Raw genomic sequence first — 27,112 nt, 5'->3', positions numbered from 1 at the left:
ATGACTTATTTTTGCCAAAACAATGATAAAAATGCTTTAGTATAGTCTTAAGTTAGACATGATTTAGCCAATTTAAATTATTTGCTAATGAAGCCTGTGATGTGATCATGTTCTTTATGGGTTAGTATTAGATTCTGGTACTATAAAACAATAAATGCAGAAACTCTTCAAAAAGGAAAATGAGGGTTTTTTTCACCTCTCCTCCCCCCATTTCCCCTCTTACACTAAAATGTTTTATGTCCCTGAGGAACCCTCATTTTCTCTTGTATTCTCACACCTGAAGCTGGAGGGGCCTCAGTTGGTGCCCGTGGGGTCCCCTTGGTACAGCTCGTCCTCCCCACACCCCCCAGGCCTGTGCTGGGATAGCAGAGGGGACATTTGGCATCTCATGCACCACTGGGATTGACAGACTTTGTGGTGTGTCTCTTCTTCCCACAGAGTAGGGCTGTCCAAGGAGAAACAGTGGCTGAGGAAGGATTTATTGGATCCATGAAGGTTGTGCTGCTCTGTGCAGTTGGTGTGTTATTTATTTTGCTCCAGCACAGCACGATGATTTCATTTGGACTAGAAGGTGAGGTCTCCTGGACTGGCTGGTCAGGGATGTGAATTGTTTTCCCCCCATAACAATCCACAGCTGTGATGTAGAACAACACAATGGTTTGTGTGTGTGGTTGCCTTACTGGAGAGATTATTTGGATCCTGCCTCAACCTGACATTTTCTTAGCTTTTGAACAGTTTTCACACTAAAATAGATGTGATGAAGGCCTTCTCAAACTCCAATGTTAATTGAAGTATTGCTGAGTTACAGATTTCAGTTGCCATTACAGTGCTGGATCTTATTCCATTCAACAGCTCCCCTGTGTTGATAAATTAGTCCTTATTGCATTTATAAGTTGTCTGATTGTAATGGGAGAAATAAGTAATTCCAAGGCCTTTTCTTTCCGTTGTTCCACTCAGCATCTCTCCAAGTCAGAGATGTGGGATGCTCTTTGGTCATTTCTGAAGTGCTGTGCTCTTGGAGATGCCAAAAGGGATTTTTTTAAGAAGCGGGTTTTTTTTCTGATAAATTACTTTTATTTTTCAAAATTGCTTTAATTTAAAGTCACTTTTCCTTATTTTAACTAGCCACAACAATGACATTATATTTTAAATTAAATAATTTTTCTAAATAATCATTTTAAAAGGCAAATACTTAGTACTCAAACACAACCAACTTATAATTTATCTTTTTTTTTTTTTTCACTTAAACCCAGCTATTTACAGTAAAGTAAGTAAAACTTGGCAATGTAGGGAAAAATGCAAAGGTACATTATCAAGCTTATTGTGTGCAATCAGGTTGATTGTTGGATATGTAAACACTGACTATTAAAAGGAAAAACCTTTTGGATACAATGCAGAGAAAATACAATCCTAATAACTCTCTAAAAATACATGTAATAACGTTATTTATTTGGACAAGATACTGTGCAAGTTATGCAAAACCTATAATGGTAATTAATGCAAACATGTTATTTATGATTCTCCCACAAGGTAGGTATAAATCCGAAATCTCTACTCACATACTGGAAAGATCAGCAGGTTCTTTTGAAACAGTTAAGCATCTTCGGTCTTCATTCACATTTGGACTTGGAAACAGTGCTTTCCTTGGCATTAAATACCAAATATATTCCTTAAATACGTGCAAACATAAGTTTTACTTCTACAAATACAGTACTGAGACCACACCAAACTGCTCATCATATAAAAATAACTCCATATGGTCACACACACAGAGGAAAAATGAATGTAAACTGTCCAATTATAATAACTGGGGAAGAAAAGCTTTTTTTTGAGAATAGAAGGTGGTTTCTTGTTGGAAAAAGGGATGAGTAAATCACTTACTAAAAACAAAGAGCAGAGCTTCATTCTGAACCCCCATCAGTATTACACTGGCAAACTCCACTGATAGCAGTAAAGTCCCTTTGCACTGTAAAGTCAGAATTTAAGCTCTTCTCTTGAGTTTTACACTATGAAAGCATAATTTGCAATGATCTGGAACACAGCCTAACTCCTCAAGTGTGTGGTGCCTTCCAGCCCCTTTAGGGAGGCATCTGTACACCCCAGTTATCACAGTTCCAGTTAAGATGAAGACAAAACATAATTTACCCCCATTTGGAGTGACAGTTCAGAACAGATGTCACTGCTGGACTCTGCTCCCTACCCAGTCTGGCTGAAAGCAGTGGTTCCACTTCTCGAGTGAGATATTGCTCACTGTGAGCAAAGTCAGCCCAAATTGGCTCTTCCTGGTAACTGCCCCCCAAGCTGAGTTGTTCAGGATTTGATTTTACTGATTTGAGCAGGAACCCAAACTCAGTTCTTACCCAGGGAGCACCCAGAGGAGCAGAGCTCTGTGCAGGTACAAAACAGGACCAGGTATGTTTGCCTTCATTTAAATCAATCCAACATCATCATCTAGGCTCAAACATGAATCTGAAGAACAGTGTGTGAATATGAGAGAAATGTAGGGAACTGTAATATTTAAAAAAAAAAAGAAGTTAATGTAGTGATCATCTCCACATATTCACATTTGTATGGGGTGTAGCAGCTATGGTAAAGGGTCAGAAATACATTATGGTTAAAAAAACCTTGCCTGCTTTGACAAAACTATGAGCTCTATCAAGTCATGTTTTACACATGTAGTAGAAGAATTCAGTACTTAAAATACCCCTTTGCAAAGTCCGGTTCAGTCAAGCACATTAGTAGCAGGAAAAGGTCATGTGTTTCTCTCCAAGCAACAGACATTTAGTTTCTTTTCAACTTATACTGACTGTGCCTGTTTGCAACATGTAGATGGCGACAACTTAACAATTAACAGCATTTCTGTCCAATTCTTGACTTTCACTGACCATCAGAGGGGTTTTAGAGTGTTCTGTTTTCCCTTTACTCTCCTCATCTTCTAAATCCTTTGACACTGCAAGGTTTTCCTCGGAGGTGTCGTGACCAGTGGCCCGAGATGCTTCTGTTGCATTTCCTCTGACTGTGATGTGCTCCCACCCACCCTGGAAAAGATTGATACAGAAATTCAAAAGGAGAAACATCACCCTGCAAGTGCAATATCTGATGTGATGCTTTATGGGCACTATTCAGTTTGTTCTATTTATTCATGAGGAATCAGTAAAAAGGCTCCTTGTAAAATGAAACAAAACACACCAGACCTCTCTGGCAGGGAGCTATAGAGGTACTAAACCTGAGGATTATATTTATTACAGGGAGCTGAGATTACTAGGGTCAGGTGTTTATAGCAGAACCACTGCAGGTTTTCCACCAACTTAAAAGGGGGCAATACCTTGAAAAAACCTTGAGAATAATTCAGGATACAACAATGAGGAATAATCGTGTGCAGACCAGGAAGGAAACCACTTTTTCTTTTTAAATGGCCCTTACTCTACTAGTTTTTCCATTATAACTTTTAAATTCCCTGTTTAAAATGAATACTTATCAAATGCAAATAAACAACTTCCCAGCTGTAACTGCACAGCCCATTATATTGACTTAAAAAAGGAGCCTAAGACTGAAGAACAAAGGTCAGTCTCCTGCAGATACATGTGAGCTTTCCAACACTCACCAGCTGGGCAGGATAGCACTTTCCTTCCTCTGGGTGCCTGAGGACATCTGGATGTACAATTTTTAGGCAGGATCCTGCCCCCAGCACTTACCCCAATGCCATAATCCCAGGAGAGGCCTTTAGGTTCCAGGGGCTGGACACCAATCCGATGGCAGACTGTCCCACAGCTCAGACTGTGACTTCCCTGCACTTTGTCAGCAATCACCCAGACCTCAAGAAAGCAAAGAGAGGCAATAAAATGTGCTGCTCTTCCCAGATGTGAAAGCTCTGTTTGACCACTTTCAGAAATCAGTCTTGATCTTCAGTAGGCCCAAGCTGCTCTAATTTAGGCAGAGAGACACCCGAGCTATAGAGCAGTGTTCTAATTAAAACATTGCCAGATAAGACTTGGCAGAAAAGAGATTAAATATATAAAAAGCCTTGTTAAAAAAGAAATAATTGATGAGGCTTTTTACAACGAAGGGCTGGAGCTCCATTCCACTGGTACAACTTTTTGTCTTGCTGTCAGGATTCCAGCATTTAGACCAACACTTTGTGGAACAAAGCTAAACAAAAATAATTCTGAAGAACACTTAATTACTAAAGTATGTTATGCATAATTTTTAATAAACTAATCAGATCCAAGGAAGCTCCATACACACCTGGTCCAGGGGCCCTACAGACATTTTGCGGATGTTATTTGACACGTGATCCCAAGCAGATCCCTGGGGGTAGCTCGGCGTGATTCCCTGCCGGTACCAAAGATTGCCTGGAAAACACACAGTGCTGGTTACAGCTCAGGGGGCTGTTTGTCTGAAGGGCTGCAAACAACACAACACATCAGCTGTAATTCTTCCTGTGTCCTGGGGAAATGCATCATGGTTTTGGCTAATGTGTGACAGTGATGGACAATGAGGTTCCTACTTTGGAATTTGTATTTCTATAGTTATGCTTTATAACCTTTCTGAAAAACAGCAAATACTGTTTTGTAAAATTTCTTGGGGAAAAATGTTCATATAAGGACCACTGGAAAACAAAAGCAAATGAGATGAAGGTCTCTAAATCTGGTGTTAAAGGCTTGTTTCTTTTACAAAAGGTACTTCACATTTTATCTTGCAATGATGGGGTTATTTCCAGGTCTTGCAGCAGGTAAATATTCCTCTTCAGTTTTGTACATTTGGGGTTCCAGGCAAAATCCTGCCATGCAATTTTCATCTGTGTCTTCCCTCCCCCAAAGAGCACAGATGCTGGATTGTTGTTACCCAGGGCACTCTCAGTTATAACAAACACCAAGTACTTCAATGCACTGCTACTCCAAATCTTTCAGCACAAAATATTCCTCCTCTTGGAGCACCAGTCATCATCTGTCCAGCCCTAACTTAGCCTCTCCTTTTTAAATCAGTCCAGTGTATAGTGATGTATTTTTTTTAACTAATAATTTTTTTAAATCCTTACCATTTGTATCCAAGACAAACACAGACGTTCGTCCTACTGAGACTTGCTTTAACTTTTGTTTTTGAGGTGAAGGAATATGGTACCAACAGTCACCTAAAGGTCAGAAATACTTGAGTTAAACATTGAGAAAACAAAATTATGCATGAGAAGCCTTGAAAATGCTGCAGTTGAAATACATTGCTGTGCAAGAAAGCTGTGAATGACATTACACTTCATATATTTTTGCGAGCTTGTTTTTACAAATAAGCACTTTAAATCATGCAAGTGAAGAGCAAATCAACTGTTACAGTTATCATATTATTTGTATGCAGTGTTTTGCACAGCTGTGGGAAAGGCCTCTGTGAAACAGGTTGGTCTTTTGCAGCCATGGCAGTGTAGAAGAGTAAAAGAGAAAGTACAAGGACTCACCTGCAGGTTTATTGGGAGACACTGAACCCCGGTAGAAGGCAGAACCATCTCTAGCAATTGCCCACACTTGGTAAAATGCCCCAATTGAGATGGAAATGAAGGGCTGGTCTGTTCCCACGTGCAGCCAGGACATTCCCTGAAAAATAGTGGAAAATGAATTGTCAAGGAAAGGTTAAAAACTCCATGACAGAATATCACTGACTATTACCAAATGGGAAAATACCCCATACAGTGAAGAATATTATGGGGAATAATTCTTAGTAACTTTACAACTGAACCAAAACAAGGTTGCTGATCCCCAAAGATATTTGGATATACAACTCTTTGAAAATAGTTAAATTGGTCTACAGCAGGGTCTTTTATGTTTCAATTACTGGATTTTAAGCACCTACACGTGTCTGAACAGATGGACTAAAGCCTTCTTTTTTTTTTTTTTAATAATCCCTTGGCTTTGATTACACAGAACAATAATCTCACAAAACTCAAATGATATGGGGCTTCAGATTCCAGACACACTATTCCAGTTCTCACTGCTGCACTGCCTTACAGGTCAGTGTTATTGTAACTGATTGGACAGGAAGGAAAAATATCATTCTTATAAAACTTTCAATTTCCTGCAGTTTTTCTCCAAATTCCAGTAAAGTATATTGTTAGATTTCCCCCCCCCCCCGTTGTAAATATGGCTTAAAATCAGTGCACCAACCTAATTTGGTGTTTCAGCATGTGTCTATTAGTAAGAAGTAAATATTCCTTTTGAAGTTATTGGGACTATTTGTTCCTTTCTGCACACTTTACTGGACGTTTGCTCATTATTTCTGTCCCAGTCCATTAAAAAAAAAGTCAAATCTGTAGGTTTGTCCACACCCATCTCTCAAATAGAGTCAGTTCCAGGCCCAGAAAAGTCAAAGGATAAACTCTGACTGATATCACCAGACTGGGACCATACTTTAGAGAAATTCTGTTCCTCACCAATCATTTAAATGGGATGTACATTATCAACAATTTAAAAAACAATGACAAAAAAAGAGGAACTAAGCTATCAGTGCAGGAAGTGGAAGTAAAACAGTTCATGAGAGGATGTGCAGGGGCTGAGAAAGGCCCCAGCAAGTGCTGTGGCACAAGCTAAGGTAGATTATGCAGGAAGCGCACTATAAGGGAAGTGGGCAGCAAACTGCTATAGTTGATGGACGGGGACTTTCAAATCTGGGACGTAAAAGGGTAAAAAATACCAAGGTGCTCTGAGAGAGGGCACTGTGTGACTGTGTGTATGGACTTGCCTAATGACATTAAACACATCAATAGGGCAGGGAAAACAAACAGGGAGCCTTACAGCTGGATTTTGCTGTGTCACTCCAAGCCTGCAGAGCACGTCTCCTTTGTCACTGATTGCCCACAGCGCTACTGCTTCTTCATCATCTGCATCTGAACTGGGAATCACCGAGATGTCCCACAGGGTAACAGGAGGCACTTCCAGCCATGGCCCGTTGGTGACTATCTTACATTTTCTGAAGCAGAGAAAACCCAAACCTGTCAGAAGTATGTACTTTCTATAACTGACTTTGTCTCCCAGACCATTGTTGACTTCCAGTCCTGAAGTCTTTTCATTAAGCAGTACTTTTCATTAAGTATCAGTATTTTTTAATTTGAAAGAGGTTTTTAACAATCAATCATGCTTTGCATCAGGTTTTGCATTTTGAACTATTACTGATTTTGCAAGATTTCTGTGTTTTGTTTTGGTTTTTTTTTTTTAATTACTTTATAAAACCAAGACCACCTAAAAAGTCTGCAATCTGTGCTCTTCTCCTCCCCAGTTCTAGTCTTCCTCTCTCTTGGTTAAGGGAATAACTTTACAATTCCTTCTTTGGTGGGGCCTGTTAAAAAGTTATGTAGCATCTTGAGGTAAGCAGAGGTAAGGCAGCTCTAAATTAAAGACTTGATTGGTCATGCTGAGAATTTATGTATTTTTTTTGTGGAAACTGCAACAAACTAGTGCTGTCTATTAGGGAAATCTCGTTAGACTATTATCACAGACTCTTCCCCTCATAACTAAAGGAGACTTGTAGTAAGCAGTTAACATTCAAGCTCATACCTTTTATTTATATCTTAGTTCCTCACCTTGCCCAGCGCCTCCGTCGGACAAAGTCTTTCATTGTCTTGTGACCATGGTAGGACCTACAAAAACAGATTTAAATAGATGTTCATGAGGATGTCAGAGCATCTCCAATGTCAGTGCCAGCCTGAGAGCATCTATATCTGCCCACCAGACACACCTCCTTCCTTTAAAACCCTTGAAACAATAGTTAGCTGGGTTCACCTTGCTGCCCAACCTCCCCGGCACTTATCAGTGTCCCCAGAAAAAGGGAGAAATCAAGGCAGTGTTGTGTCCCTGTCAAAGCACAGTTAATGTACAAGCCAGCAAACAACATGAAATGAGGACTTAAGTGTGGATGGGGTAGGAGGAGGTGTTTCCTTACGCTGGGAAGTCTGCTGCATACTGCCAGCCCTCCCGGTCCGTCCCGCCCGACACGTTGAAGTCAATGTACCAATCCGACACCTGTTGTCAGAAGGAGACAATAACAAGCACAATCAACACCTGATGGATAATAAAAATAATCTCTTCTGCTGTTTCCCTACACCTTCTGAGTGCAATGACTTGCTAGAAATCTTCCAATACTAGAAATTGAAATTTATACACAGGTTCCCAGGTCCCTTTAATTCAGCTGGAAGGGATCAGTCTAAGTCCTGCTAAACAAAAAACCCCACTTGATGCTTAACATTCTTTTGCCTATGGATTATTACCAGTGAAATGGGAAAAACAAGGTTAAATGTTGCAACAAATCCAGGAAGAAAATCTGGGTCGCTTGAACTCAAGTCTTGTATCCCACTTGCTAAAGCCTTGCCTTCCTCATAAAAAAAAACTTCCAAGACAAAATTTACCCAAGACCATTGTGGAGAAGGAGGCTTGGTGTTGATCTTTGTACACTCCTGCAGGCCAGATGCATCACTCCACATGTATCTGTCTGTGGGCAGCCCTCTGTGGTGGAACAGCAGACGAGGAATGCAAGGTCATTTACAACAGAGAATTTAAAAAGCGAGGGAATAAAAGCCTTTTTGTAGCACTTCCTACTTTCATACACAAAACAGTCAGCTGACATTAATCTCTGTTTTTAGAAATATCATGTGATTGATGAGGATAGTGGGAAAGAATCTGTACAATTGCTTCCAGTTACACCAAACTTGAGGACTGTGTGATCTCTCTGTAGAGTGATATTCCTCACCACTATTTAAAATTGGAAGGTGAATCCTGAGTTTCTCTGGTATAGACCCTCATATATGTGATTATATATTTTCAATACTTTTGTTCAAATATACTATTCAAGGACCCAGTGTATTTACCAGAGTATGCATGAATATACAGATGCTAATAACTTTACTGCGTGGCCTTAATAATGAAAGATATTGCAAGTAGGCACACTTTGTGCAATCACAAAGCACAAATCTGCAGTGTTTTGCCACAAATGCTTTTTGAATGGATAATTACAAATTAGAAAATTGAGAAACACTGCTCCTTCTATCTCAGGTTAATTATAAGTGCTGAAGGAGACTGAAAATAGAATAACTGTAATAACTATGCCAAAAAGCTAGAACAAACCCTTTGTTTCATTTGACAGTAATAATATTACAGTAAATAAATACAGTAAATTGACTAAATAACCTGCTGCTGTATCCAGTGACTGGGTTCCACCGTTGGTTCTCATAGATGTAAACACATTTCACATCTGACTGTGTATAAATGTTATCAGCACTACTGGCCAGTCCTGCGAGAAATAAATAATTTGGATTAGAGTAAAGCTAAAACCACTACATTTTAAACTCCAAGATGCTACCTTTCAAATTCAATATCTCACTCTTAAGCTGAAAATATGAAACTGCAATACCAATTCATTTCTAAGGTGTGGCCTGTTCCTGTACAACCCCACACGTCAGGCTACAGGAAGGGCAGCACAAACAGCTTGACCAGCTGACCCAGTCAGGAAGGTCAGTCAGGAATGTGCACCCAGAGCCCCCTGTGCATACCTTGGATGAAGCCCCCTCCGTAGCCCCCCGTGTGCACCCAGGCCGTGTGGTCGTGGCCGATGCCCCACACGACGCCGCGGTTGTTGCACTCGATCAGCCGCAGGTGACCCCCCACCTGGCGCCAAAACCTGCCAGAGAAAGGACAATGTTTTACCCTACACCACATCCATCAGGAATGTCTGCTTTCCCCGCCTGCAACTCAACAATCTTCAGGACAGGCAACTTAATCTGCTCACTTGTTCAACCCCTGGGCAACCTGTAAGTGAAGGCAGTTGCCAGCTGAAAGCATTTCACTCTGAACAACATCTGCCTGAAAGCAGATGGTGTTGTTTTTCTTGAGGAGTTTGCAAGTACCATATTGTCACAGTTATAATAGAAACTGTAAAGAAGCTGCTCCTGGACTGCAGGGTCTACAGAGGACTGAAAAGTTCAGATTTTCTGACTCAGTTAAAACTGAACGCTCCAATTACAGTGATTAGGTTTACTTTTAGTCTAGGCTATCTCTTAAGTAATTATGACATTAAAGATGCAATCACAAAAAATGAGATCTCAATGAGAAAAGCTTTTGAAATCACAAGAATTTGAGAAAGGCTTTTGAAATCACAAGAACAGTTCCAGCATCTAAGAATTAAAATATGATTTCTTCACATGCAGTGGTGAATATGAAGGCTGCCATTAACCCTGCCATTGACAGACATCTGCAGTGCACTGTACACTCCAACAGCCCATCAAAGCCATTGAATTGACAGGAAGGACATTCTCTGCTGGATGGCATCCCCTACAGAAAGAACAGCTTCTGAAAGCTCTTACATTTGATCACAGGGCATCAGCTGTGGTCCGGCCTCCAGCTCAGGACTTGGCTCACTAACAAAGATGTCTCCTTTACAGGTAACAGACCAAATGGCATGGTGAGAAGGAGGGCCCTGAATCCGTCTGCTTTCACAGCAGGACATGGTCAGCAAAGACAGCTACAAAACAAGAAGCAAAGAACCAACAGCTTCCATTTACAGTGAGAACAAAAATATAGATGTTCAGTACTGTAAAACAAAGCTTTACCTTTGCATGTTCTTCCAAATCAGCAAAGTGAATCTGCAGCCTTTTCTCTAAGGCACTAGAATTCAGGGGTTTAGAACTTATCACACAATCACTGGAGGCACTGTGGTTTGCAGGGACTGATCAGTATGAAGCATGTTTCAGGTTTCCCTTGCTCCAGTGTGTATCTGCCTGCCTGCACGTAAGGCTTTCTACAACAGTGACAACAGAGAGTGGTTCTTCTGCCAACGTAGAAGAACAGATTGAATTCAGCTCCTAAACTCATTTGTACCCTAATCTATATCCAGAAATTGGAAGGAAATGAAGAACAATATTGGTTTTGCTGTGGATAACTGCAGCACCAACACATGTGCAAACTCCAGAGGAGACAAGAAGCCTCAGGTGCCTGTAAATAAATTTGATCAGATGTTTCAAATACCTAAACTCTGAAAATAGATGAGTAGCCTGGATAGTGCAAATGTAATGCTGAGATTTCAGAGAGTAGCTTTTATGTTTTATTGCAGATATTGCCAGCTTGAAATGGAAGATTCCCAGAATTACCCAGTCATGCATTTCTTGCTCTGTTGTGGCTGCCAGGCGGATTGGCCATCGCTGCTTTGTCCTCTCAGGTGTGTACAGTGCAAAGGAGTGTTTGGCTTCATTCAGCACTTCGACTATAATAGTCACTTCATTCAGGAACACGTGGATGTACTAAGACAAGAGAAAAAAAATTGTGACTAAGGCAAACTCAGATAAACCTTCCTCAGAGCCAGCATTTTTGCACTTTGGGACTCCAAACAAGGCACTCCTGCCAAGGATAGCAAAGAATCAATTCTTGGCGCAGAAGGAATGGGGCTCAGTTTCCAGCCCTGCACTTCCTCTGATTCCTATTGCCTGTAGGCATTAACCCTATTTGTGAAGACTCTGGACAGCCAAACCTGGCTCTTTCTTCACAATCAAGAAAATTTTGAACTTCCAACAGAACTCCTAATTAGTGCAGAATTGATGGTTTAAGCAGTGTGGGTGGTTGCTGACTGGGTATTTCTGATGTAGCATTGACAGAGCTGCAACTCAGAAAAGTCTGTGGTTTGCTGGTACCCGGGGCTGCCTTTGAATTGGCTCCCAAAACTCAGAACGTTAGAGTGCCATAATTTGCCTCCTTTATGAAAGCTGATTTCCCTGCAGAGGTTTCCCTTTGCCAAATGCTCTCTCTCTAGGGTGTCAGGCTGGACACACCTTTTTCTCCTCGTGGTACATGTAGTAGATGAACAGGATGCTGTCGCGCATTCCATCGCTCCCCGTGAACTGCTCAAGGGCCACTCGAACATCCATCCATTTATGAGGCTTCCAATTCCTCCACCATTGCAAGGCTCCAGTTTTAACCCAAACTGACTACAAGGCAAACACATATTTGCAGGATTAACGAAACTGTGTAAACTCTTTTTCTGCCTCCCAAACACTTTTTTGTTGCCACAAGTTCTCTTTGCTGAAGGTTAGCCTGCATCATATCAGTTAATTCTGGCACAGAGCTGAAGGCAAAATGAAAACTCACAAAAATGGACTGAAGGGCACTGTAATAGCACGGGTGCAACAGTATTTTACATTTAACCTCTGCAAGCACACAGGTACTAATTGACTCTACTGTGCTCCTGTTATAACACAACCTCTGTTTGGAGTTTAAAGGTTTTTGACATAATCTTTTTAAACTTGATTAAACCCCTGGGCTCCAAGTGTTTTTAATCAAATGAATTCCAGATGTCATTTGGCAATTAGCAACCAAGGGACCAAAAATGTGAATGAATCTGAAAAAAGCCAAGGAGCCATAACAAAGGGAACATCAAACAGAAGTGCTGGTATTTAACAGCTGCCATTGACGTTTGCATCATTGTTTTATTTATGCAAGTTAAATTAATCTTTGAATGGCCACAGAGAGGAAAGTTCACCTCCTTGAGTCACTGTTTCAATTAAGAAGCCTCATCTTGTGGTAAAATAATCCATACAGTGTGTGCTGTTGCTAACATTTCTCTGAGAATTTGAGGTTTCAGAGTACTCAGATAATGCCGACCAATTTGTTTGTTCCTATACAAAACTATCTGATAATGTTTTTGGAGGAAGATTGCTGTTCCTTGTTTGACAAGCTGTTAATTTCCCACAGGGAGCTCAGACAGTAATAATCCAGGAAAGCTGTCATAGACAGGAATAAGGGCAAGAATATGAAGCTGACAGTAAGTTCAAATCATGTGTCAGAAGACAAGAGATGTGTCCCCACCGCTCACCTGCTCAATGGCCTGCTCGTAGTGCCTGAAATTCTCCAGTTCCCGCTTTGTCCTTTCACTGAGCTGCTGGAAAATCTGCTTCCTCCAGGCTGCTGTCTGAGCTGGGGTGATGGACAGGGACAGGGACTGCACAGAGCATGACAGACCTAGAGCAGAAGCAAACCCAGTAAACTCCAGGGAGCTTTGAACACAGTTTGTGAAAGGTAAAATCTTTCCAAGCCATAACCTGTCAAAATGGGAATTTTGTTGCTGAACTGCAAGATAATGAGGTGATACAATGCATTTAGAGTTACATTGTTACATACTGGGATGCCATAGTTCACAGTTTATTTTGAAAATGTGGTTATATTTCACTGTCTGTCAAGAATCTAAATTCTAATGCCACCCAATTATCAGCTGGGCTGACATTCACAATCCCTCTGTGTAACTTCTGTCTCATAGTCCTGTCTCAGTAGGAATGGCAGGAATGACTTATTGGCATCTGCATCTCTCAAGAGAGCCCTTTTCACTGCTTCCTGTTACTATTCAGTGATATGAGTTTTTCCACAAGTTGCAGTTTCAGTACAATTAAAAATGAGATGTAGATCCAGCACAGATTATTTTACAAAATTCTTAGGAAACTCAGAGCAAATATCACTTTTAATTTATATATCTCAAGCCCAAAGTGCTTTACAGCTAATAGCTGCAGCACTGTGCTCAGACACAGAGGCTATTACCAAACTGCAATAAGAGTAAGTGGGTTATCAGAAGTCTTTCACCATGGCTTCATTCCAAAACACCAAAACAGTATTTGTCTTAAAGAGCTTATTGAGCTGTGATTGGGAACTAGGCTCTGCTGTGGTGACTGGGTAGTACCTGATGGAGCAGTGAACCACTTCAGTGGGCTGTGCAGATCTACCAGGCAGCCTCCCCCAGACACCCAGGCCCACAGTGGGTGCTCATCAGCTCCGTACTGCTCCTCAGCTCCCGCCGGGAACACGCCCAGGGAGGACAGGCTGGATGTGTCCCCAAAGCTGCTGACGGAGATCACTGGGTGCTTCTGGGCCTCCTTCAAGTCAATGTTTGTCCACTGCAGCTCTGCAGAAGGATTTGGGCTCGCAGCAGATTTATGCATTTCAAGATCAGCTTTCTCATGACTTGTTGAAGCAGCAGTGGCTTCTCCTTGATCAGAGTCCAGAGGATCTGCAGGGAGGTTTGCAGGTATTTCTGCCTGGCTGCCTGTGCTGTTCCCACTGCTGCTGGATGCAGCTCCCATGGGGACAGTGCTGGTGGGGTTCATGGGCACGCTGGGAAGCTCTGTGTCAGAGGAAGTGTCTGCATCACCCTGAATGATGGCATTTGTTTGGGTCTGAATATCATCAGTAAAGAAACAGCCAGCACTGAAGGACAAATAGACAATTAATTAACTATCATCCAAAGCATTAATTACCACAGGCCTTAGACCATAAACACACAGAGAAACAGCAGACTTCTTTTTTTCTATCAGGGGAAAGAGTCCACCACAAATCTGGCAGAGCAGTCTAGTAAATCTGAACCACAGGAAGGAATCTCATTGATCTTTTCAAACAGTCGGTGGTGTTGGCTGCCCACAACTCTGAGGAAAACATTGAAGCAACATCACGTTTTCTGAATATGAAATAACAGATAGGATTTTTCAAAGCTCACTATTAACTTTATAATTTGTCTTAGCTAGAGAGGTCTTCTCAGCACACACTCTGACTCAAACAAGTAGCTTCTGCAGCACTCCCAGATCCATTGGCATGTCTGGCACAGCCCATAGGCCAGCATGGAGTAGCTGATTTAACCTCTCAAGGAAAAGGAATGTACAGTGACACTCAGGAAGGGTAATTCCTGAGTAAAGTTGACACTCCTTCATATTTCACAGACAACATTTCCTCTTATTAGAGACTGGTTCCAGATAGTGGTAGTAAAGCCCAGAGGAACATGCTTTACTGCAAACATGCACTGAATTCCTGTGTGGGAGCTTCAGTTTCTACTCTGAATCCAACAACTGCTGCTTACTGGTAATTTTAATGGGAAAAAATGCAAATGCCTTTTGGCATACATAATGATTGGAGATGCCTTCCCCACTCCTCCCTGTCTGTATGTATGTAAAGAAATGTAAAGAAATATCTCTTGATGTAAAGAATGTAAAGAAATATCTCCTAGCATTGAAACTCTGGGTGTACAAAGTCTTGGGCAGGCATTTCACGTGGTACCTGAGCAGACTTGTTGAGCTCCCGGTCTGAGATCTGTCGCTCTCTCGGCCAGACACAATTGCCTTCCATGTCTTCCCACTGAGCTCACTTGGTGTGACACCTTGACGAAAATAAATGGCTCTGTCATCACAGCCAATTCCCCAGACCTAGGGAAGGAAAGGGCTTGGTGAGGGAAATGGCTTGGAATGCAGTAGATACCAGTTACAAAAAAGGTGCAGTGGTGCAGAATTCAGCCCAAAAAAGCTGCTGGATGCAGCATTTTCCTTTTGTGTTCTTCCTTAATGCTGATACTGTAGATGCAGTACAAAATTCTGTACCATCAAGAGAGAACCGTGTGCACCTCCCTGTGCCATTCAAGACACATGCTGTTATCTCCTGGTGCAGAATTCAGCCACACTTTCCTCTCTAGCAGTTCAAGCCCGTGGACCTCTTGTTCAGCCAGCCCTACTGGCACTGCTGACAGTCCTTGCCACTTGTGAACAGTGCTTGTACAAAGGGGAAAGTAAATATCCCCACAGCTGGTATGCAGCTCTCTTACCTGGTTATTTAAGCCTACAGTTACCATCATCATTTCTCCAACCATTTCAATCCAGCTTGTCCCACAAGGATTATGTGAGTTCACTCCTCTTCTAAACCACACCTACAACAAAAACAGCAGAAAAGCCTAAATTTTGTTCCTTCTGCATTAGCAGGCAGATAGCTGGAATTTAGTTTCTTGAGTGGATTAATCTCTAATACTGACTTGCTGCATTGTCTTTAAAATTCAATTACTTCCTTGATTCTTTTTCTTTATCAGATAAAGATAAAGCAATTCTCTTAATAGTACCCACACTGTGTGTCCAACTACAGCCAGAAGAGCCCACTGGAAGATTTTTTGGTATGACTTTCTGTGACAGAGTTAGTTTCTCTGCTTTCTATTACATATCAACTGTAGGCTATTTTTGATCATTCTGAATGGCCTTCAGTGCTCCTGTGTTCAAACTCTAGAAGCAGAGCTGACAGAGGGAACTGTCAGAGGGATCTTCTTAGTGGTACAGCTCTTTAAATTATCTTCCCTTAGATCAGGTTTTACCAATCTGAGAGTATCTGTGGGTTGGGTACCTGAAAAAATTTCCCTCTATATGACAGTCATATAGTGACAATCAACTCCTTTAGAAGTTGTTGGTTGAATACAATAACATCAGTATACTTGATTGTCCTTTGGCAGATCTGGAGGAAAACACAGCAGCTTATCTCCATTTATGACAGTGGATTTCTGTGGCAGATGGAGCAGGCTGGGCACAGTCTGTTGCCATGGCTCAGCTGACAAGTAGTGACTCATTAAACCAGAGAAACTCAACACAACTGCGACACATGCACAGAGTTCATGCATGGTTTTGAATTCAGGAAGAAAGGATTTGATTGCAACCAGCACAAGAGCACTCTAATACTGGAGTGTTCCAGTATTCTTCACAACTTCCATGATTCCCTGCAAGGGGCAGGGACTTGGATTTGATGATACCTACAGGTCCTTTCCAAGCTGAGACTTTCTACAATTCTAAGTTAAAAGCCCAAGAGGAAAGTAGTCACACATCCACATAAAAGACACCTCACCTAACAAATACAAAAACCCCCTATGTTAAAAGGCTGATCAAGAGAGGACAGTCGCAGTAGGAAGATAAAAAAATAGCATCATGCAGGAAAGAGTAAATAACAATATTCCCCATGTTGCTTTTGATGTAATCTTCAAGCCATGTGGAAACAAGATTTAGCAGCAGGAGTCCCTTCCATTTCAATGCTTAAAATCCCCTAAAAGTAGACTCCTTATTACATCCCCACCAACATCCCTGCCCACCTGCCACATCTGTCTGACCTGGGTCTAGAAAATTCCTTCTAGGAGAAAACAGAAATTCTTCCTTATATTACACTCAATACATCCATCATGAACCACAGAGCATTCCCATAACATAGCAAGGGGAACTAGAATTCCCCAAACCATGAGGATAGAGAGTTTAAATCCCCAACACTTCCTGTGCAAGGACTCCTGTTTGAGAAAAGCAGACAGGAAAAGGGAAGAAAAAAGCAGAAGCAGATCATGATCCCTCTTACTTTTCTATCCTTTGTAACACACCACACCACATCAACACCCACAGAGACGTGCATAATCCCATTTTCAGAGCTTGGAGACTCCACAATACTCCAGGACAGTCCTGCATGAAACAAAACCCAGAAGGCATTGTAGGTTAGTTTCTTATTCACCACTATAAAAAGCAAAGGGGTTTCCAGCTAAATTTAACAAACTTTACCTTGAGGGTTATTCCTATCAATTCCTTCTCTCACAATAGCTTGCCCTTCCCAAAGAGTTGCCCAAAGGAGGTCATAGGGTCCACAGCTGATCTGTACAACTTCACCAGGAGTGGTGATTAAGGACCACGTGGAACCTTCTGGATTGTGGTGGCAGACATTTTCTCTGTACCATACCTAGACAAGTTTAAAAAAACCAGAGATGAATAAACCCAGGAAAAATATCACTATAACAATGAAACCATTGAGAGAAGCATAAAGACAAACTGGAAAGAACAGTCCTCCTTTAACAACGGGATGTTTTTACGTAGTGCATGGCACTCTGACCTTTAAAGGTACTTTCTTATGTTGATTATGCAGTTGAAGCAATTTCCTTATGTACTAAGGGAGGAGGCTGTTCTACAGAGCTGCTTTTATCATAGAATCGAATCTGGATTGGGTACAGAAACCTATTGCTACAAGTCCTGTGTATATTTTAACATTTAAACCACTTCAGTGTATTGCAGGGCATGTTATATAAACCAAGAATGAACAAATACATAACACAAAAATGTTTCTGTTGGCTGACAGCATGACCTCACTTTCACTGAACAGAACTTGCCACAATATGGGGAAAAATTTTCATTCTCTGTGCAGCCTTCAGTGACATCCAGCCTTTTGCTAGTCTTGGACTGTGCACTTCTCTATAGATCACAGTCAAAATAGGAAGGTCAAGCACAGAAAACATCCTGTGGTAGTGACATGAGCACTCCACAACATGACTGCTGAGTATTAAATCCTCATTTTTAGAAATACTTTATTTCTCTGGTGACTGTTACTTGGGAAATTAAAGCATTTTACAATGGCAGTCAAGTGAGCCTGTAGACTGGGATGCTTGTCACGTACTGCTGGAAAGTATGAGGCATAGGGAATTTTATTTTAAACAATTTAACCAAGATTGCTTGCCTCTCCAGGCAGTGCCAAGTGTGACTGAAAGCTCAGGCAATCTGTTAAAAATATTACAAACTGCCCTGTGAAACCACAAATTAGAAAATGTCTAGAGACAAAGCAATGTTGGATACATGCTCTAAGGATGAAGGAAGGAAAGCAAGAGTCAAATCTTTACAGCACTGAGCAAAAGAGGAGAGACATCTTATGGTAGGCCTAAAAACAACAACAACAACAAAGAAATATCTATAGTTTTCAATAGAAAACAAACTGAAAACATTTCAGAGTTGGGTACCACATTGCCAAGCCAGGAGGGAACCACTTTCTGATTAATAAGTCTCAGAAAACAATTTTGTAAACTCCTGAATCATTTCTGTGTCTCCACCACAGAGGCACAGCACAGTGCTTTGCAAGAATCTCTATCAGGTTTTGAGGCTCCTTTTCTTGGTTACCGGTGTCACAGTCAGCACTCTGGGCAGTTTTTCAGGATATAAGACATTACTCACTCCAAGTTTTAAGATTCACCTGTTCATAGAGGTTTAAGGCTTCCATAAAACAGCAACTCTATGAGATACTTAAGCCTTTCCATTTACAACACAAGTTGTTACATAATGTAGCCCCAAAGCAGCTTTTCATCCTCTGCCAGATGCACGAACGGCGTATTTCATTACCAACATAATAACAAACTTGCCTTCCTTTAAAAGTATTTAACTCCTTTCCATTAGTAATTTGTGTCAGAAACACAGGGAACACACACATACCCTTCCTTGTAAAGAAACTGCCCACACTGACAAGCGGCCGAGAGGCTCGTCGGTGATTTCCCACCCTCCGATGGAGATGTCATTGAAAGGGTCTGGCAGCTGCTCCGGATCATCATGTGACACGATCTGAAGCAAAGGGAAGGAAGATTGAGAAGAGGAGACACTGTACTGGTGGCCTAACTTTTGTCTTGCAGATTGGTTAACGTATCACTTCCTAAAGTGGCTGAGCATGGAGATTCTCCCTCTCGTTCAAGGCTGTTACAAGCAGAGAGAGGGGAAACGCTGCTGGAGCAGCACGAAGAAGGCTGTGTTTTGTACCCTACCTAAAGGAAATTTTTCCAGTGTATACAGAATTGGAAAGCTGAAACATCACAAATTACAATTTTTGTATGTTCTTAGAATGGAACAAAAATTATTAATGAACAGTTATTCATACAGACAAAGGACAGAGCTGGTGAAAGATGCCAGGCAGATGGCACCTCAAATGAGAGTGCCAGGCAGATGGCACCTCAAATGAGAGTGCTTTGTCAAGCAACCAAAGGAAGTTAAAAAGCTGGTCTGAAATTTGCAGTGGAGCTGAGCATCCATCTCCAATTGCATCACCATGAGATTTGGCACCTTATTACCACAGGTAATAATCCCAGCCTTCCATTTATGCTTACAAGAATAGCAAGCTGGAAGTCAAGGAATCCAGGTCCAGCCTACAGACAAGTAATAAAAAATCAATTTCCCCGCTCTTATAATTGATTATTTCAGAAAAACGGTTTATTTAGTATTTAAAAGGTCTCCAGAACCTTTGCCCAAACGTCCCGTGATTTGTATCTCCTGTATCTGATCCACCGCCTGCGCCGGACACAGGAATTCCATTTCTTATCCTTTGTGTAGGTGCTGGGGAAGTCTATGGCGTAAGTCCAGCCCTGCAAACAGAGGTTTTCTTGTATGAAATATGGGATCAAGGGAAAGCTTGAAATCATAACTCAGAGCAATTCTGCACGAGGGTCACAGTACAAGTTACTGTGTGTGTCTCAAGAGCCCTGGTTAACAGATCAGCTAATTCCATGGATGATTTATGAATCATCCCAAATTCCTCTGCATGATGCACACAGAACAAACAAGACACAGTAAAACATTTTGCTTGCTTTGTAGTAAAGATCTTAAATAACAATGGCATTCAGTTGCCAGCATTTCGTGGCCTGATCAAAAGAGAAAAGCTTCTAGGGAAGTTCCTATGGACTTCAAAAGCCTTCAAACAAGACCATTCCTTGTGTTGTATTAGAGTTGAGCTATTTCCCAGGAAGATGTATCTCTGGGAAGTTTTATTTTTACAGACCTTTTACACTTCTATAAAAGTGCCTTTTATTTTACAGACTAAGGATTCCCAGAATAGATCTCTTTTTGGTATTGTTCACCTACCCCTTTCTCTGTTGGTTCCCCTCCAATATTTTCATCCACATACCAGTCAGACTCCCACTCCCAGTGTGGAGAAGGCAGTGTGAAACTATCGAGCTGCTGATGTTTTAGCCCGCTCACATCACTCCACTGCCAGCGGTCACTGGGCAGTAATTTCTCACAAAAGCCACCAACTGGATTCCAGCGCTGCCAGAAATAATAAATAAAGGATTTTATTGGAGATCACATCATCTCATATTGGACATCTACAGGGAGTCATAAAAGACACATTTCTTATTTTCTGCAGTAGAAGAGGAATAAATTCCTGGGGTCCATGAGAAAGTGTTCCCTCTGTGAGCCCCTCCCTAACACTGTTTTTAGGAAGAGACTTTGAGACTTTGTTTAAGTCTCAAAGCAGGGCTGACTACAGAGCTGGTCCCAACCAAGTCCTCTTTGGCTACACAAATAGGAGCATCTCATGATATATATTACTCCTAACAGTGCTTTTTTCTTTGGTGATGTATGGCACCATGACACTCCTGCATTAGATGGCCTTGGGATTTCTAATCTACACTCTGGACAAAGATGATTAATATCTTGTCTGCACTAGAAAAGTAGCACTGCCTCTGCACCAGAAACTGTGTCAAAATAACTATATGAGCAAATCTCCCCTGTATCTTATGTTAAACTAGAGGGTTCTTTCCCCCTAATCTGGCTTGAATCAATAGCAGTACAAATAACACAAGGATTTTCACCAATACAGCTGTCATTTTTATTTTTCTCCCCACACTCCTACATACTATAGAAATACTGGCAAAATCTGTCATTTAATATTGTCTTACATTTTAGAGCACATGGAAAATGAGTGGCTCAAAATCCTTCTATAATTTTTACACAAAATATTATTTACTTTTACTAGGAATATGGCTAAGTTGCTTTGCACGTTATCTGTAAACTACTTGAGTTTAATTTTGTCCTTGTTAGCTCTTGTAGAATGTTTCCTTTTGTGCTTTCTAGTATTTTGTTTTCCATTTTTCATAGCCTAGAACAAACAAAACAAAAGTTTTAAAATAACAAATAAAATTTTAAGTTTTGCTTTTTTAAAGAACATGTTTACACAACAAAAGGAACCGTCTTAAATGGCTGAAAAGTTGTATCAATATTAAATAATGTATAAAATTAATTTGCTGTATTTTTACCCATGCAGATAAGTTAGTGTCTTTTCTCAATTTCTATTTATCCCATTGTCCATTAGAAATCAGAGAAATGTGCTCAAGAGAGAAAATGTGCTCAAGAAAATGTGCTTGGTTTCTCTCTCAACCTTTAGTTAACTTAAAAGAAATTGATAAATTTCCTTTAAATACTGTTTTAAAGACATTACTTTGAAGTACACCATACAGGGAGGATCATCTTAACACTTCTATGCAAAGAAGCTGGAAATGTACTTCAGTGGAAAGTCATGCCTTTATTAGAGAAGTGTTTGAAACACTAAACCCCAGCATTTTCTTAAGACTGATATAAGATATTGTATCTTTGATAAATAAAAAGACAATGTATCTTTGCTGCCTGGAAGTTCCAGTTCCACTGGGCATTTTCTTCAAGGAATTGAGTATTTGTCACTAAGGAAAGGAAACCACTCAGTGAAAAGGCTGAATGTTCCAGTCTGAAATGGCTCACACGGAACAAGCCATGGCTCACACTGGCATTGCTTTTGCTAAGAGCAGGGAGGTAAAACTCCTTTGGGAATTAAAATATTAAAAGAATAACCTGCTATTTGGCACAAATATACTCTTTGGAAACTTCAGGTAAAAAGTGGAAACAAAACAATCAATCTTCCTGTGAGAAAAGCATACCAAGACAGCTGAGGTAGGGGTTTGCCCTTTCTGCCAAGTGTGTGGTGGTACCATAACTTGTCATACCTGGTTCTCATAGGTTTCCTCCTGGTACCTAATAGGAACATCCCCTGAGAACACGTAGGTGTACACCTGGTGATCACAGGCTATTCCCCAGCAGCACTGTTTGACAGCAGACACCCGTTTGAATTCCAGCTGTGTGTCCTTACAGAGCTCCCAGTACTGGCCAACAGTAGACAGGGTGTAAACCCTCCCAAAAATGTCAACAGCCCACAAAAGGGAACTGGGCATGGCCATATCTGAAAGGCAAAAAGAAGGTATTAATGGAAATGATGTGTTTAAAAATGGATCTTGAACCTACTGCAGATCAGTCCTGCTTTGAGCCATCATCAGTCAAATTAAATAAAGATGTAGGGGATGATTTTTCAGAAGAGCCTGTGCAAAGCTGGCAGCCAGATCTCTTTGGCAGAGCTATGCAGTCACATCTCTTAGATAGCTCTGCAAAGCCACATGAAAGACCTTGCTACCAGCCCACTACTGTCCATCCTACAGGAGGTCACAACATGACTGGGACAGCTTTGGCAGGCTGGGGACAGAACTCAGCTCTAAACTGAGATAAGTAGCACAGACGATTTCATAGCAGGCAGCTCCACTCCCAAGATCTGGTGATGCTGATGGTGCTACACACCCTGTTCACCTCAGCTCCACAAAGCCCTGATATCCCACAGTACCTCCTTCTCAGCCTCCTTCGGTGTAAGCAACACACCTACACAGGTCTGAAGGCAGAGATGTGAAAGGGAGCTTCTCTGTAAGCACACATCTACTTTTAATCCATGGACATCTTGCCTACTGCTGCCAGGAAACCTCTTTCCAAGGCATTTTGTACCAGATCCAACCACTTTGGGATCTGATCTTTAATACTCATAGATGTGATATTTATGAATACTTATGGCTCCACAGCAGACACCTGGCTGAGTTCCATTCCAGTTCTATCACATAATAACCTGCCATTTTCTGGGCACTGCAGCCCTGCCCTTCAGGGAGGGGTCAGCCTTTTATGTGAGGACAGTCCTTTCAGAAGTCAAGACAGGCCAGGGTATTTCTGTCACTTGGCCTTCTGAGTGCCATCAAAACAGACAAATTCTGGTTGTTCTGTGTGTCTGACAGTCAGAACTACTGATGAGTATTTTGAACTTTGCCTTCAGTTCCTTTAACTATACAGTGGAGGACCAAGAGGGGAAAGGTAGAAAAAACAACTCAGATCCAACACAATGAAAGTAAAGAGGAATTCTTACTTGGAGTCAGTGGAACACTACTGCTTTGTTGTCAAATGGCAATTGTGCTTTCAACACAAGAGCCTAAGGAGGGTTGCCTGCCTGCTTTCTGACTGATAGAAGTGCTGGTACAGAGGGACTGACTTGTTCTGTGGATGTGAATGGCAGAGGTGAAACTGCAGAGAATCTGAACCAGCTGGGTCAGTGTCAAACAACAGCACAGTAAGTTCCCTTGGCATCCCAGGGGGAATGTTCCAGAATTCTTTGATTCCTAGGACTGCTTCTGCTAAGTACCTAAAAACCTGGATCCAACAGGTGAATAACAGGTAACAGTGAGAAGAAAATGTATAGTGGGAGAGAACCAGTGATGCCAGAGGAAGGTCACAAGCAAAATTCTCCTATTATTTGTAGCATAACTAAGAGAAATTCTCTAGTTTTGACCTTTTTTCCCTCGTTGCTGGGACTGTGAAGGCATGCATCTTTGTCTGCTCTTGGACTAGCCATTTACCTTCTTCATATCCTCCTGTAGGATAGTACAGGACATAATATGGAAAAATGGAATGGAACAAAGTGAGATAAGATGAAAATGATAGTGTATGCACCACTGGAAAAATAAAGGCCATGAAAATAAGTCTTTCAGTATTAGCACTTAAAATTCTGCAAAACAGTGTTTATAACAGAAGAAAATATTATGCATTTAATCTTAGGCAACCAGAATGCCAGCAAGTCTGGACTAAAGGAAGCACTGTGGATTATGCAACAATGATAACTATAGAGACAGGTAACAAGGAATAGTCTCTTAAAGGTGGGCAAATATATAAATGAAGGTCTGTACCTGGAATGACAGTCCAGGCAGGCAGAAAAGTACCTGGAATAGTTCAGAAAAAGGTTCAGAAAGTTCCAAAGATTATGGAGTTGGGAAACTACAGATGGGATAGAATTAAAATAATGCAGGCGGATGCAACTGGATTAAAATAATCAAGGCAGCCAAGACAAGTGAGAGTTTCTGCATATTCTTACATGTGAACTTTTGAAACAGAGTGTTTGGAGAATTATGGGAAAATCCCAAATGCCTTTGGGATTGTAAACTTCTAAGACTTCACTCTAGGCCCCTTTGCACTGGCTGTGCTGCAGAAGATGAAGACAGATGCTGCTCAATTTTGAAGGATGCTCAGTGCTTGTGGCTCACGTGCATTTCAATAAAGGCAGAAGTTGTCAAGTACTCTCAGGGGACTGGGAAAAAAAATCAGATCTGCTAAATTATTCCTCATCCCACAGCTCAGCCAGGTATTTCTGAGAGAACCAAAACTACTTAAGCGAACGTGATACATTGTTAATTAAAATTTCCGGTTGCCTGGCGTAACACTGATTGCTACAGAATTCGAGGAAAACATCCCAACTCCTTCCATATTATAAAAGCAATGAGAGGAGAAAGCAGGCGAGAGGGGCCGTGCCCCCGAGCTCAGGCCGTGGCGGGATGTGAACCACCACCAGCACAGGCTCCACCCTGTTCCAGGGCACAGCGGGCTCAGATTTCTCCCCGGTACCGCTCGAACTCCGCGGGCTCTGCCCCGGTACCCCCGCACAGCCACGGCCGCCGCTCCGCACCCGCGGGGCTCCCACCGCGCCCCTCAAACCCGACAAGGCGCAGACACCGCCCGGCAGCCCCGCACGGGCCCTCCCGGCCGGGCATTAAGGCCGGATCGGCTTAGGAGCCGTGCGGGGCTGTGGCGCCGCCTCCGCGGGGCCGGGGCGGGCGGGACCGGCCTCGGAGCGGCCCCGGGCCGGGCACAGCCCCCGCTCCCCGCTCGCTGCGGCAGGAGGCGGGCGCGGGGCTCCGGTGGCGACCCGAGAACGCCCCGCACGCCCCCCCCGGGGGGCTGCGCGGAGGCACCGACACCTCCCCAGGGCTCCGCCAGCGCTGGAGCCGCCGGGAAGGGCGGCGGGAGCTGCGCAGGGCGCGGCGGCGACGGCCCGACCTCCGCCCGCCCTGCCCTGCCCTGCCCTGCCCTGCCCTGCCCTGCCCGCCCCACCGCAGCACCGCCCGCCCCCCGGGCTCGCCCCTCACCTGCCTCTCCCGCCGCCGCTCCCGGCGGAAGGAGCCGCCGTGCCCCGTCCCCGTCAGGGCGGCCCCGCGGAGCCGCGGCCGGGCAGCGCCGCGCCCACAGCGGCCCCGAGCGCCGCCGCCATTGGCGCGGGCCCCGCGCGTCACGGCGGGAGCGGCGGGGGCGGCCCCGGGAGGCGGCTCCGGGTCCGCCGGGCCCTGGGGAACCACCGCGGCGGCTCCGGCTGAGAACTGCGGGGACGGGAACGCGGATGGGCGAGGGAGCGGAGCGTCTCTGACGAGGAAAGGCTGAGGGAGCTGGGCCTGGGCAGCCTATAGAGGAGGCGACTGAGGGGGGACCTTGTCCGCGTGTATAAATGTGTCCAGGGAAGGGCAGCGAGGCTGCTGAAGGGTCTGGGGCACAGTCCTGTGAGGAACGGCTGAGGGAGCTGGGGTTATTCAGCCTGGAGGAGGCTCAGGGGAGACCTTATGAAGTCTCCCTGACAGGAGGTTGTAGCCAGGTGGGGGTCCGTCTCTTCTCCCAGGCAACCATCAGCAAGACAAGAATAACTGGAAGTTACTTCCAGTGAACCAGGCCTCACTCACTCACCCTTGTTGGCTGGGGAGATTTCCCTCAGTTTTGCCCATAATTGTTGCTGTCTAAACACAACCTGCAGTTTCCCATGGCAAAGGCAGGGTTTGCCTTGAAAATGCAGTTAGGGGAGGTTTACCCTGTGACTGGGACATATCCTTGATCTAGGCAAGGCTAGAGCACTCAAAAATTAACTTAAATCTCTTGTTATTAGGAAAGACTTTGCTCTGTTCAAAGCATAGTCAGGATATTTTCAATCCTATTTCACTACTTTGCAGCCCTTATCCCAGCACAGTTGGAGGGGGTTTGTACAGACAGCTTCCTTACTGTCGGCTCTTCCACGCTCTTCCAAACCTCACTTCTTTGAAAGGGGGATTTTCCTTGTCACTTGACATTTATTTTAGGGAAGTATCTTTCCCCTGATGAGGAAGTACTGCATTGCATTTGTATTTAAGATTTTTCTCTGAACAACCTCATGTAATAGTTATACCACCACAGTTACAGTAAGAAAGAGAGTCCTCAGATTAGGCCCTTTCCAGATGGGTCACCTGCAAACTGGAAGGAGGAGACAGAAAGCAAGAGGGCAGGGACCCCCTCATCATCCTGTGATGCTGGTACTGGCTTGGATTTGGGGTGATGTGACCTGTGTTCCCATCTGTTTCAAGCATTTGTTTCATTTTGAGGCAAATTGTTTAATCACTTCTGGTTTTTATGGGTTTTTTATCCCCTTCCTGTGAAATGGGGCTAAGCCTTCCCTACCGGACAGGACACTATCTGGGGAAGGGAGTCACCAGTGTTTGCTGTGGTGATAAGGGCTGTTTGTACCTCTAGTGAAGGACAAACCCGTGATTTCCAAACCAAAAGATATGATGAGTCAGAGAGCCCAAGGGATGAAAGTGTGGAGGGAAGAACCCAAAGTTTTAACTGGAGGAAAAGACA

The 27,112-nt window shown here is 42.9% G+C and overlaps 2 protein-coding genes across 2 annotated transcripts in view; one reads left to right on the top strand and one right to left on the bottom strand.

The window, feature by feature from the left end:
• The window catches only part of LMTK2 (lemur tyrosine kinase 2), a 69,409-nt gene extending 47,427 nt beyond the window's left edge, over positions 1 to 21,982 (top strand). Inside the window, exons 16-17 of the transcript XR_005567197.1 lie at positions 439 to 571; positions 12,711 to 21,982. The gene's annotated coding sequence lies outside the window, so the exon portion shown is untranslated. The remainder of the gene's footprint in view (positions 1 to 438; positions 572 to 12,710) is intronic.
• TECPR1 (tectonin beta-propeller repeat containing 1) lies at positions 1,257 to 25,691 on the bottom strand. The gene is made up of 25 exons (XM_027726270.2): positions 25,606 to 25,691; positions 22,330 to 22,562; positions 20,435 to 20,617; positions 19,816 to 19,938; positions 19,022 to 19,147; positions 17,336 to 17,510; positions 17,139 to 17,239; positions 15,589 to 15,690; positions 15,051 to 15,196; positions 13,687 to 14,210; positions 12,832 to 12,977; positions 11,792 to 11,947; positions 11,117 to 11,266; positions 10,334 to 10,491; positions 9,524 to 9,651; positions 9,162 to 9,264; positions 8,384 to 8,480; positions 7,921 to 8,000; positions 7,562 to 7,618; positions 6,777 to 6,951; positions 5,447 to 5,582; positions 5,039 to 5,131; positions 4,246 to 4,352; positions 3,696 to 3,815; positions 1,257 to 3,038 (listed from the first exon to the last, which is right to left on the bottom strand). Exons 2-25 carry the CDS (start codon positions 22,558 to 22,560, stop codon positions 2,841 to 2,843), a joined length of 3,615 nt encoding a protein of 1,204 aa, XP_027582071.1. The 5' UTR covers positions 22,561 to 22,562; positions 25,606 to 25,691; the 3' UTR covers positions 1,257 to 2,840.
• Positions 25,692 to 27,112: the final 1,421 nt, after the last annotated feature.

The sequence above is a fragment of the Pipra filicauda genome, unplaced genomic scaffold, assembly GCF_003945595.2.
Source record: "Pipra filicauda isolate LSUMZ 115617 unplaced genomic scaffold, ASM394559v2 scaffold129_size2064235_pilon, whole genome shotgun sequence".
Lineage (NCBI taxonomy): Eukaryota > Metazoa > Chordata > Aves > Passeriformes > Pipridae > Pipra > Pipra filicauda.
This window is presented reverse-complemented; position numbering and strand designations above follow the sequence as displayed.